Source organism: Bos taurus, chromosome 13, assembly GCF_002263795.3.
Source record: "Bos taurus isolate L1 Dominette 01449 registration number 42190680 breed Hereford chromosome 13, ARS-UCD2.0, whole genome shotgun sequence".
NCBI lineage: Eukaryota > Metazoa > Chordata > Mammalia > Artiodactyla > Bovidae > Bos > Bos taurus.
Window position 1 is genome coordinate 77,456,061 of NC_037340.1, and position 13,071 is coordinate 77,469,131.

Genomic DNA, 13,071 nt, shown 5'->3' on the forward strand with positions numbered 1-13,071 from the left:
TGTACCTTTCGGACTTTGAACTTGGTACCTCCTCCAGGGGTGCTCAATTGAAGGGCTTCTGTCCCTCAGGAGACATCTGGCCATGTCTAGAGACATTTTTTGGCTGTCACAGCTGAGGAGAGGGTGTCCTTGGAATCCAGTGGGTGGAGGCCAGGGATGCTGCTAAGTATCCCGTGGTGTGCAGGGCAGCCCCCACCTCAAAGAATGATCCAGCCCCGGACGTCAGTAGCGTGGAGGCTGGGAAACCCTGACCTATGGAAGAAACAAACATTCTTTTTTTTAAAGATAGTCTTTTATTCTGAGGTTGTATTTTTGGAGGGAGACATGAAATCTTTCGTTTCACTAGGAAATAGCGATAGTACATGGTCGTTACTTTTCAACATCCTTACTTGACAAAATAGAGTGCTGGCAAGGCTTTTGTACTTTCCCAAACTGAACAGGCGATTCTATTGGCCTATGAAATTCTACAGTTGGAAACTACTCTTTCCAGTAAATTAAACTTAGTGGCTTTAAAATATGTTCACCAATTCTTCGATGTATCTCTGTTTATGAGGTGCAATTCCTCTTTTCTTTTTTTGCGATTCCTCTTGAGTATGAGCTAATGAATAGAACTTGGTAGAAGTGATGCTGTCTGATTTCTGCGACTAGGTCACAAAAGGCCTTGTACTCGCTCCTTGCTTTCTCTTTCTTGGATCACTCATTCTGGGGGAAGCCAGCTGTCCATGCTGTCAGAATGTTCAAGAAGTCCTGTGGAGTGGTCCCTGTGGTGAGGAAACGAGACCTCCTCCCAACAGCCAGCAGGGACCCGAGGCCTCCTGAACTATGTCGGAATCGGATCTTTCAGCCTCAGTCAAGCCTTCAGATGAATGCAGCTGATGTCTTGTTTGAACCTCATAATATACACTGCCCCCACCCCAGCAAGAACCATCCAGCTAAAGACTCTCTTGAATTCCTAACCCACAAAAATGTTTGGCAGTGAGAATAATAAACATCTGGGTGAGATGATAAATGTTTGGGTGAGATGATAAACTTGGGGGTAACTTGTTACACAGCGGTAGATAACTAATACAGAAATCAGCAAGCCCTGTCGGTCAAAGTGGAGATCACAGAAGGGCAACGTAGGAGCAGGGGCGGCCTGCCCACACTTTTCATTTGGCTACTGCAGGATCAAAGGAAAAAAATAGAATTTAGTTGTTAACACTATAAAGGTGATATCTTTCCCATAAAAATCAAGATTTCTCACTTCTCTGAAAAAGTCTGAAGATCTGGAATTGCTGAGCCTGCATCTCTATTTGGTGACAACCAGCTGCAGATGAATAGAATACACCCTTTTATTTATTTTAAAAAATTATTTATTTATTTATTTTTGCTGCACTGGATAACATGTGGGATCTTAGTTTCCCTGACCAGGGATTGAACTTGAGTCCCCTGCATTAGAAGCACAGAAAGTTTGAACCACTGGACCTCCAGGGAAGTCCCAAGTTCACCCTTTTAGACAGGAAATGTGATCTTAAGTTTGCCACACTCACCACCACTCCCTTATGTCTCTTACCTGGGTTGCTTTCGTCATTTATGTTACCTGCTTGACTCCTATCGGCATTTGAGGTTGTAACTTGTACTAGGAGAATTTTTATGAGGTATCAAGATCAGGAATACCCAGGCATGGTTGACATGAGGGTCAAATGACCAGAACAGGAATTCCATGGACACAGCATGGGTTGGGTTACCACTGCTTGTATATTGGGATGACAAGTCAGCTAGATTCTCATGCTTCTTCTCTTTCAGATGAAGAGTAACAGTAAGCTCTGCTCCTCTAGGTCCCTAGGCTCTCCAGTTCAGCCTCCCTTACAGATCTTCACATCCTCACCTCCCTGTGCCCTCCAGAAAATAAACCACCACGCCTGTTTTCTCCATACCTTTTTATTGAATTCTGCAGACTCATTAAGGGACCATTTGCTTAGAAATTCTTAAACATTTGGACGTATTTTACAAGACAGGACAGCAGCTGGAGGTCACAATTTCATCTCATCACATGCATAAAAAGACACTGGGTTTTTTGTTGTTTGGTTTCCTTGTGTGTGTGCGTGTGTGTCTGTGTGTGACATTTGTTTTTCACCTTTACAGGAAGGACTAGAGACGGCAACTGACCAGAGATGAACAGAACCCATGAACGTGACTCCAAGAAAAGAGTGGCTAAGGACATTGGTCGTTTATGGCTAATGTGATTGGCTTGGCCCCTGTTATGGGTGGGGCGATCAGAATGGCTTTGCTGGCAGAAAAGCCTCAATGTCACCCCGCGGTTCCTGGGAGAGACAGAGGGTCATAGCTGGCAGGATCAGGGAGCATGCTACCATGGGGGGCACTGGGCTCAGAAAAAAAGGAAGACCCTTGGCTCTGAAAGCTGGAGGACAGGCTGGCCTTGCTTTCCAGCTCAACTGCCATGGCTCAGGGAACGCAGTCCAGTTTTCAGATATCAGCTCCCACATTACTGCCCCAAGCAAGTCCCAGCCCAGGGGAAACCGTGACCTCGGACCCTTGGCTTAGCCTACTGGAAAACCACCTTGTGCTATGGGCTAGGGTGAGCTAAAGTAGGGTCTGAGGGTGAAAATGCAGGGCAGGAGAGCCAAAAAGAGACTGGGGCTGCCCCCATGGGCCCCTGGAAGTGTAGCCCCGAGAAGACCCTCAGGGCAGGAAATTTGACTGTCATCTTGGCCCCCACTTGAGTCAAAGAACAGATGGCAATGCTGGGGCTTACAGGCTTCAATGGGAGGGCCTCCCATTTCTTCCTCCTTTCCAGAATGAACTCCTCTCTCCCCTCACCCATTCACTCATCCATTCATTCACTCGGAAGTCAATCATTTTCACATTTACTCACTCACTCAAAAAAACAAAACCAAAACCAAAACCTACAGGTTGGGTGCCAAAGTCATATGTTAGGGGCTAACCCTGAGTTCCTTGACCTTGGATTGAAGCCAGGACAGGCCTGGAGAGCAAAGGGGCCATACAGCCTGACCTCTGCTGATCTTCCTCATCCCCACTCCCCAGGCACTCTGAGCTCAGATGTCAAGCTCATCGGAGAGAGACTCCCAAAGTCCTAGTGAAGACGAGGGGGCCTGAGCCACACTGAGAAGTCCAAATCCTGTGGGCATCTTCTCCCATGCTTCTTTCCTTGTTTTCCAAGCCTTGATGAGCTTAGGGAGGCAGGAAGTGTGTGGCGATCCATGCAGGACTCCGGAGGACATCCCAATGGGACAGAATTGGGAGTTTTCTTCATTTTCCAGAATGGTCATGTCATGGCAGCCAGCCACTTGCGCTGTTTCTGCAGGACAGGGCCTCAAAGGGGGTCTTGGAAACCGGGCTTTTGTTTAATTTTGGCTTGGGAGGAAGGCAGTCGCTCAGACTATCCAGCCAAACCTCTCCCTCATCCTGTGATGAAGCAACCTGAGACTTCCTGGATGTGGGGTCACCCTGAGGACAAAGTCCCCACTCCTCCAGGCCCACCATCCACAATTAGGAGGAAATTCAAAACCTCTTTGGTCAAATGCTGTCCTTGGATGTGGACATTCCGCCTGCAGGCCGCCACAGCAGAAGCCTCGTTTTGTAGTAAACCTAGATTGCAGCTGTCTCTCTCTTTTGGCCCTTCTGGACTTCCTTCACTGGGTGGGGACTTTCAAGGGTCTGGAATGGGATTTCTTGTTTTATTTGTTGAAAAGAAAAGCCCTTTGGGGATGATGCTGTTTGCCGTTGCCTGGCCAGTCGGTTCCTTAGGCGGCTGGCGAGTGGGTAAAAGATAACTGTGTCTCTTGTACAGAAAGCCTGAGGCCTGCGAGGGCACAGGATCTGGGCAGAAGGCTGAAGCACCGTGAGAGGCCAGCCAGAGAAGGGGGGGTTCACTCCATGGCTGGCCTGTGCGAGGGGAGCAGGAGCCTCATCCCAGCACAGTGTGGTCCCTGTCAGGGCACTGGGGACGGACAGGTGACCAGCGGCACCACTACAATCGCCCAAGATGGGGAGCAGAGAGGATCGGGGTGCCCCGCTGCCCCTTCCCTCCCTGATACCCCCTCAGAAAGCTCCACACTCTAGAATCTGAGCTTCTGCTAACTGCGCCCTCTGCCTTTGCCCCCGTGGCTTAAGCCTGTGCTCAGATGTTCAGACCACACACACACACATGCACACACAGGCATACACTGGAAGAGGGTGGGGAGGAGGTGGTAGAGAGAGACATTCCCTGGATATTCAGTCCAGTATGCAGTTGGTATGCAGTACTAGGTGCCCTCAGCAACATCCATTTCATACATCAAGTAGCCTCTTTTTAAATACCTGTGTTGTCAGAGATCTCATGACCGGACATGGCACCAAGTTCCATGGGGAGGCAGCCCCGTCTAGGTGAAGGACTTTCTTAACCTGAGCTGAAATTGACTGCCAGGTCCCTTTCATACAGGAGAAACTTGCAGAGACTGGCATGCAGCCATCCTGTGGTTAGGTGGTCCCTTCTTCAGGTGAACGGCCCCACTCCATCCCATCCCCCTCCAGCCTTTAGATATTTCCAGGACCCCGTCAAGAAGGAATGGAGAGTTAAGAGTTAGCAGTGAGGAAGAGGGGCTACTCGACGAACAGACTCCCTTCCACATCTGTTTCTTCAAGTTGGCATTTGGGGGAGTTCAGGAGAAATTCCAGGTTCAGACAATATCGGGGCAGTGGATGGAACCCCAGCGACACAACATTTCCTAGATGAACCACCCACAGACACCCACAGGCAACGGTGTTTGCTCTTCTGACCATCAAGCCTAGCAAACTGCTGGGAGACAGTTTTGTTGTTGTTCTTGTGCAAAAGTTTTGTTTTTTAAAAATCTTGTCTATTTTATTTGGCTTTGTTTCAAACCAGATTACTGGGAATTGGGGAGGTGGGAAAACTCTGATTAGAGCCTTAGCCCAGAATGTAGCTCAAATGGTAAAGAATCAGGGTTCGATCCCTGGGTTGGGAAGATCCTCTGGAGGAGGGAATGGAAATCCACTCCAGTAGTCTTGCCTGGAGAATCTCATGGACAGAGTAGCCTGACAGGCTACAGTTCTTTGGGTTGCAAAGAGTTGGACACATCTGAGCGACGAACATGCACACCAGAATGATACGTTTGTTGTTCTGTTGGTTTCCCCTTGGGGTTGATGACTCAGTGGGTGATGTTTCACTGCCATCTAGGGGGTCCTGACTTGGCTCAGATCTCTGACCTGGGCAGAGGCCAGAGCCCTGCCCAGCAAGGCAGGTGGGATATGACAATCTACAGATGCCCGCTGGAGATGATCTGGGCTTTCTTCCTCTTCCTGCACGAACTGACGGATGGAGAATCATCTTCTGGTGAAGATGCTGCTTCACGAGATGTTGCCGGCCCACCCAAGGCCTGGAAACCGCCTGGTGGAATGAATTATCGGTACAGTCCAGACACTTCCTGATAGGTGGAAGCTGGAAAAACACCACGAATCTCTGGCTCTGTGGAGCCAGGCAGCTGGAGAGGGAAGGGGAGATGAGATGGCAGATTCTGGGGACAGTCTCTTCTCAGGATTTGGCTGCGAGCTTGTCTGGCCGAGGGTGGTGGTGAGGCTGTTGGACACGGGTTGAAATGCAGAACTGATTAAAAGTGGATGAGATCTGAGGTCCAGGATTTTCTCTGGGTTTTGAGAACCTGAAAGTGCTCTGATCTTCAGATCCAGTCGGTCACAGGCAGCAGGGTGCCGGATGCGGCAACAGGCCAGCCAGGAGGGGTTTTGGTGTCCTCTGAATCTCAGAAATGCCAGAGGGAGGCTTTCTTGCATGAGATTTTAGACTCCAAGATCTCTGGGAAGAAGAAAACTCAGTCCCTTTAGAACCGCAGAAGGGTGTGGGGGATGAGCTAAACCTGCCCACACCCCATCCTGATTTTGAGGGCCATCTGTAGCCCTGCTCCCCTTGGTCTCACTCTTGTGTCTGTGCTCTGGATTCTTGAGAACAATAAACAAGAACAGACCGAATGAGGAAAGTAACAGGTCAACAGATTCTAGGCCTTGTGTTAGAAAATGCCTGCATGAGGCAGTCAGAACCCCAAAGTCTTTCCCCACCTCCAGAAAATCAGAATAAAAAAGAAGAAGAAAAAAACAGTCCAAGGAACAATGGGAGGAAATGAAAGAGACCAGAAGACATCAGCTGCGATAATGACTAACAATAGAAATCCTAAGATGTTACTGTGTATTACAAAAGAAGAAAGTAGACTCAATGGCCCAATTATAAATTTGCTAAAAATACATATATATATATTATATATATATTTTATTTGAACAGAAAAATAGACTACTCTGAGATGCGCAGACATCCTATGACATAGTCACGCATCAGATATTTCTAGAGCCAGAAAAATGGCAACAGAAAACGCAGAGGTAACTCTTATTTCTGGATGTAGCCAGCGCTGGTTTGGGTCGCCCGGGGTTGAGTAAAAGCATTTGGATGCTGTCATGTAAGCAATGGGAGGTGAGGAAATTTCAGCTCAGGGCTGGAGGTTCTCCACTGTCCTGCTGGGGGAGTCACGGGAGGACTCTTTCATCTCCTGCCAACTTCATGGCGGTAGAAAAAGTCCTTTCTCAAAGGATCATGTGCTAGAGGCTTTTCGCCTCCCTCGCAGAGGATTCAAAGTTACTTGACTGGAGGCTGAGTCTTGGGGTCATGTTACTTGAGACTAGTCAGTTGGCAGAGAAATGAGGAAAGGAGAGAGGGAGAGAGAGACCGGGCTTTAGTAACCCTTGTCTGGTAAATTTTAAATTCCCCCTGTGCCCATGGACTATACACTCCAGCCAAGACTTGGAGCAAGACAGAAATATACAATAGTTACAAACATCAACAATACGTTACAGTTTTACAGAAGAGAATACCGTTCTGGTTTTTTTTTTTTTTTTTTTTCGTTAGAAACGTGGATCTTATCAGGAGAAAGGGCAAGGATGAGGCTTACAGATACTAAGACACGGCGGAGGAGAGGTTGGGTAATCAGTCTGAAAAAGTCTGTGTCACCAGCAATTCTCAGGGGTGAGCCAGGTGGGTTGAAAGGAAATGGCCTCCTCAGGATTTTGCTGTTTCACCATCATCATCTTCTTCCTTCTCGATCCCCGATGCCTTGAGAGAAAGGGGCTTCGTGGGAATGAATGTTCTTTCCTCTTTTTTCTCTCCCCGTTGAGTGTGCTTAAGATAAAACTCCTAAAGAAGGCACTGAGAAATCTACTGCACGGAAGTCCTATTGTTTCCTTTACCCCAAGATAAAAAGGTGAGTAAACGGACTCCTCCAGAGCTTGCCCACCCCTCTCTGCTGGTCGGCGACGGCCGCCCGGGTGATCAGGGTGCACAGCTACCGGGTCCCTTGTTTTCGTCGTCCCGTGTAGCCTGTGTCCTGACACACACGCTCAGCTTGTCCGGACCTGGTCCCTAGCCCTTTTTGATAATGGTGGAAGTTTGCTGGGGTTCTTGACGAGTTTTACTGAATGTGCCAAAGGGACCAGGCATCCATCCACCTCCAGCCCCTAGATTCATGTCTTTGGGATGAAATAACATTTCTTGTTTTTGTTTTTGTTTTTTCTCCCACTTTCATTGGTTCAGGAATGGGTGGGACCACCAGGTTAGAGCAGTATTTGCCTCCAAACCATTGTTTTTCTCTCCTCCATCAACACCGGTCTATCAAGGTTAGCTTCTCAGTGAAGACTCTTAGGTAGATTTCCCAGTGCATGTACACAGTACATGTACAAGCAGGGGGTACACATCTTACAAAATCTGGGCATGTTTCTTTTTGGCAGATAGGGGCCTGGGGAAACTTACAACACTCTATTTTGAATCGGCACAGGATAAAAACTATATTCCTACAATAACATCCACATGTAAAAGGAAAACCCAAAACAAAATGCAATACTTTCTAAGCATAGTATATGCTGAGTTTCAGTTATTCTGTTTCTATAAGAACTCTATAGGACTCTGGCTATTAAGCCTGAACAGGTAGGTTCTTCATGATACTTCTGAATTCATCCTTCAAAAGTGACTCAATAAAATGCTACTTTAAGTTCAGACAAAATACATGAGGAAGGAAAGGGATAGGTCCTGCATGACCACGCAAGGCAGATAGGGCCTTTGGTTACAAGGAGAGTTGCACCAATTGGTTATTAGTTTAAAAAAAAAAGAAAAAAGAAATCATTTCTAATCTGTACACTTCTCGACTGCTTCAACCAGCAAATGAAATGCCTCGATTTGAAGAAGGGGTGATAAGTTCCTTCTCACTATATATGGCTATATTTAAACATGTTCACTTTCCTGATATGTAAAATAGACTATATTATTATTATTAATTTTTACAGATAGCATCAGCTCTAAAAATATCTGAATCGGAAATCACAACTATTTACTTTTATCAAAAAGCATTTGTTTGTTTTCCCTGAATTTTCACGTTTGTGCTGATGGCAGATGTGAATGGTGACAGAAACAAAGAGACGCGAGAGATGGCCCTGGGAAGACGGTCTTGCAGCCACTCCTCCACCCGCCCCCAGCTTGTACTGTGTGCTCAGCAAAGCACCTGGGGGGCCCTGCACTTCCTCTTTCCGGTGAGCCACCAGCCCAGGATAACCTCGTACTCCCTGCCCCTTAAATCCCTTAGGATTTGACGCAAGAGTACTCTGGTACTTCCGGAGTCAAGACACTGTGTTAACGCAGCAAAAAACAGGACTGCGGCCTCTTGGAGGGATCTACAGCCCTTGGAGATGCTGAGAAGCAGTACGAACCGGGTGCATATGCAGCGGAGGATACAGCGTTTTGAAGGGCAGTGGAATGACCCCGTGTCATCATACCTGTGACAGTTGGCCCAATCTCATGCCACTGTGCAGAGGGCAGGCAGAACGATTGTGTGATGCTTGTGTACTGACAGGTGGATTGTGCCATTGTACTAACAGGCAGACCAACGACAGAGTCTATGAAGGACAGGCAAACCACGTTTTGTTCCATCAGGAAGACGAACGCCTGGCACTATATTGAGGATCGGCAGAGCTATGCTATTGTACTTGGGACACCATCCGTCGACATTGTGTTAGGAGAACGACATTGCCCCATTGTACTGAAGACAAGTAGATCAATACCGTGTCATTTTCACTAACAGATGGGCCAACAGCACGGCATCGTGCTAACCAGTGGCTCCACCCAGTGTTCCTGAACTGGGGAATGGCCAGCACCACCATGCTGTTGAACTAAAATCAGGCAGGTCAACGCCAGGTCATCAAACTAAGACAGGAAGACCAACACCGAGAGAGAGCGACCAGAACTGCTCACAATGCACACAAATACTTATTGCTTTTGTCTGTACTGGCTGCATTGATGGCTGCAGAAAGGAGAGCTGAGCTGTTAGTACAGACAATGACACTGAAAACACACCCACCCCTGGTGGACAAGAAAGAGAACAGAGTAAAACACCCAATGCCCAACCATCTACATCATTCTTCTGAGATGCTCGTGTTTCCTATACACATGACTTAAGCACAGGACCCCATGCAAGGGCCAAGTACCCTTTCTGATGCAAGAGGGTTAAGGGGAAGCTTGAGGGGGGCAGGGAAGGAGCCCACAGACTTTGACAGCAATACCAGCACAGTATCACCCACCGTGGCCAGACACACGCCTGGAGCAAAAACTCAGCTGTAGTCCCAGTGAAGTGGCCCACGGGAAATCATGCTCGTTTTAAAGTGCGAGATGTTGACACTGTCCCTGGTAAAACCTATTTTTTTTGAAAAACATAAAGTGCTTTTTATTTTAACTTTTTTCTTAAAACTTAAATACCACAGGAAACAAAAAAGAAATTCTATTATAATAAGTACTTTCCCTGCCTCAGCAGGAAGGATTCAAAAGTCTGAACTGGGCATTTCAATTGGGGATTTTTTTTTTCCTTTTGTTTTTTTTCAGGTTAAAAAAACAAACAGATTTTATTCTGTTCTTCGGTAACATACAGTCGCTTTGAATAAGCTATTCTTTTGCATATTTGACACTTGCATATCTTTTGAGTCTACCCTAGCGATGTACAGAAAGCATTTTCCTTCTCCACCCTAAAGCAGTGCTCAGAGTTCATACTGTTGCCTGAGCACCCGCCTTCTGAACCCTTTCCAGATTGCCAGGGGGCAATTAGAATTGAGTACAAGTGGTGCAACTCACCCTGATGATATCTCAAAATAAAATCTCAGGTACTATGGAATACTGAAGTCAATGAAGACATTTGAGGAAGGGTTTTGCGCTGGGATCCCGGCTTACGGTGCAGCTTTCCCCAGGTTGTGAGCATCCCCGGTAGCCTTCTAACGGTGGGATCCATCCAGCAGGTGACGGACAGAAGTTCCTAGAGGTGGCCAGGCAACACCCAAAACCAAAATGGTCAACCCACTCTTCGAACACCGGCCACCTGTTCCAGCATCCTTCTTCAGCAGAAGCCAGGAGGGATGAAGATGTTGCCTTCGGAGGCTGTGGTGGAGAGCCATGAGAAAAGAATGGGGAGTAGGTGGCCTCGGCGGTGTCTGGAACGTGGTAGTGGCGGCTGCGAGCTCTGTTCTTGTCGTCTTCCAAAGAGGGCTGCAGAGCTGTTACAAGGAGGCGCCATACCCCACGGCTTGGCCGGCTTTGCTTCTGATAGACCCGTTAACAGCTCTCGGGGTTTTACGGAGCTTCTTCTGGAGTCTCTCTTATTTCTGGGGGCTTTGCAGAGCCTTTCTGTTTCAGAGTTCATGCAGAAAACCTCCGCGGCAGGTGAGCTGAGCAGCACCCCTCTTTGGACCCTGCCAGAAGTCTCTCCTCCGCGTCGGGGTGGTTCAGATGCTCTGATCCCGTGAGCTTCCGTGGGCTCCGCCCCCTGGCAACACGCGGACGTCCGGGGAGATGTGGTTCTCAAGTTTGCACTTTTCTGGACCACTGGGAGCTTTTCCAGTCAATGCTTCTGTAGAGTAAATACAGTTCTGCCTTAAGAACTTAGGGGAGGTGGGTAAGGGGGAGCTTTCAAAGTGGTTCTTCTCGGACCTTGTCCCGACACTGAACTTGGGACTAGTGTTCCCATGGACGCTCTTGGGAGGGCTGGAGTCCACACTGTAGAGGACTTGCCCTTCGTCATCTGTGTCCGCATCAATGTACTGGTGGATACCTGCTTCGAAGTTGAATGCTATTGCTGTGTGTTTCTCGGGCGACCGGGGGGGTGTCCGAGCACTCGCTGTGGTGTAGATGGAGGACTCTGGACTCAGCACAGGCCTGTCCAAGAGGCTGGCACACTCCAGCCCTGCCACAGCTGCCGCAGCACCCCCCCGGTTCCTAAGAGGGTCATGGTACATCCCCAGAATGGGGACTAATGGACTGGGATCGCCCTCCATGAAGTTGACTTTAAGAGCTCGAAGCTTCAAGGGGTTGGTGGTCTTCATGGAACTCTTGGGGCTCTCGATGAAGAAAGTGGAGTGATGGCTGGCATCAGGGGCGGAGTTGGCCTCCACAAACCTACCACCAGTGGCACCCAGAGCTCCCCGCCAGCCAACCTCTGGGGCCATGCCACCTCCAGTTTTGCTGGGAAGCGATGCCAAAGGGCTGTGGGAGAATCTGGTGGCTTCAGGGAAGTCTGTGGCACAGCTAATGAAGCTATCGATGCTTGACATGCTTCGCATGTCAATGACCCCTTCTGTACGAGTAGGCAGAGGGGCCACGGGGCTGGGGATACTCTCCATTTCAAGTTCTTCCTTTGGTTTGCTCTGGGTGGCTGACTCCTTAGTATTAAGAATGGGTTGAGATTGGGTCTTGGCCATCTTGTTGTACATGTCTTCCAACTGCTGGACGTTCAGGTGCTGAGGACTAGAAGATGATCTGGCTTTCTCAGGGGATCCCTGCTCCTTGGTTTCAAAGGATTTGCTAGAGCTGGTTTCAGACAGTGTCCTCTTGGTCCATTTCCATTTGCTGGGAGACAAGTGATTATCTTGCACTTTGTCTTTCTGACCCACATTCTCTCCATTTTTCTCAACCACAATGTCCATCATCTCGATGCTCCGGGGGAATGCATCCTTCATATTCATGGATACAATGCTGCCGTTCCTCTTGGCTCTCTCCAGAGCTTCTCTCCGTTTGATGGCTTTCTCCTGCCTCTTTTGCTCTTTATAAAACTCAGAGAAGTTATTGACAATGATGGGGATGGGAAGAGCAATCACCAAGACTCCTGCGATGCAGCAGAGACCCCCCACAATTTTCCCCAGGAGAGTCTTGGGGTAGATGTCTCCATACCCAACGGTTGTCATGGTGATGGTGGCCCACCAGAAAGAGGCCGGGATGCTTTTGAACTTGGTGTCATCCTCATCCTTCTCGGCAAAGAAGACAAGGCTGGAGAAGATCATGATGCCCATGGCAAGGAAGAGGATGAGCAAGCCCAGCTCATTGTAGCTCCTCCGCAGGGTGAAGCCCAAGGACTGGAGGCCAGTGGAGTGACGTGCCAACTTAAGGATGCGGAGAATACGCATGATCCGAAAGATCTGGACCACACGGCGGACGTTCTGGAACTGCAGCACGCTCTTGTTGGATTCAGTGAGGAAGATGGTGACATAATACGGCAGAATGGCCAGTAAGTCAATGGCATTGAGCGGGCCCTTGAAGAACTTCCACTTTTTGGGGGAGGAGAGGAACCTCAATAGGTACTCCATGGTGAACCATGCGATGCACACGGCCTCCACATGGGCCAGCTGGGGGTTGTCTGTGGTCTGGCCGAACTCATCAAGGCTCTGCAGCTCAGGCAGGGTGTTGAGAGACAGGGCAATAGTGGAGAGGACGATGAACATGATGGAAATTATGGCAAGGATCTGTGAGGAGAAGAGAGTGGAATTTAGTTAACAACCACCAATGGGATGGTTATCCTAATACTCTGGGTCTGCAGGACATTCCTCAACTCTCAAGAGCATTTTCATATCTCATCAGTTAGCTAATGGCTGGATGTTTGAGATAAAAGATTATTTATTCAAATCCATTTATCACATAGACTTGGAAGTAAAGTGAAGTGAAGTGAATTGAAGTCACTCAGTTGTGTCCAACTC

The 13,071-nt window shown here is 48.4% G+C and overlaps 1 protein-coding gene across 1 annotated transcript in view; it reads right to left on the reverse strand.

The window, feature by feature from the left end:
- Positions 1–9,660: 9,660 nt before the first annotated feature.
- The window catches only part of KCNB1 (potassium voltage-gated channel subfamily B member 1), a 110,497-nt gene continuing 107,086 nt past the window's right edge, over positions 9,661–13,071 (reverse strand). Inside the window, exon 2 of the mRNA NM_001192269.2 lies at positions 9,661–12,840. Within this exon, the coding sequence (NP_001179198.1) occupies positions 10,831–12,840 (2,010 nt within the window). The 3' untranslated portion in view covers positions 9,661–10,830. The remainder of the gene's footprint in view (positions 12,841–13,071) is intronic.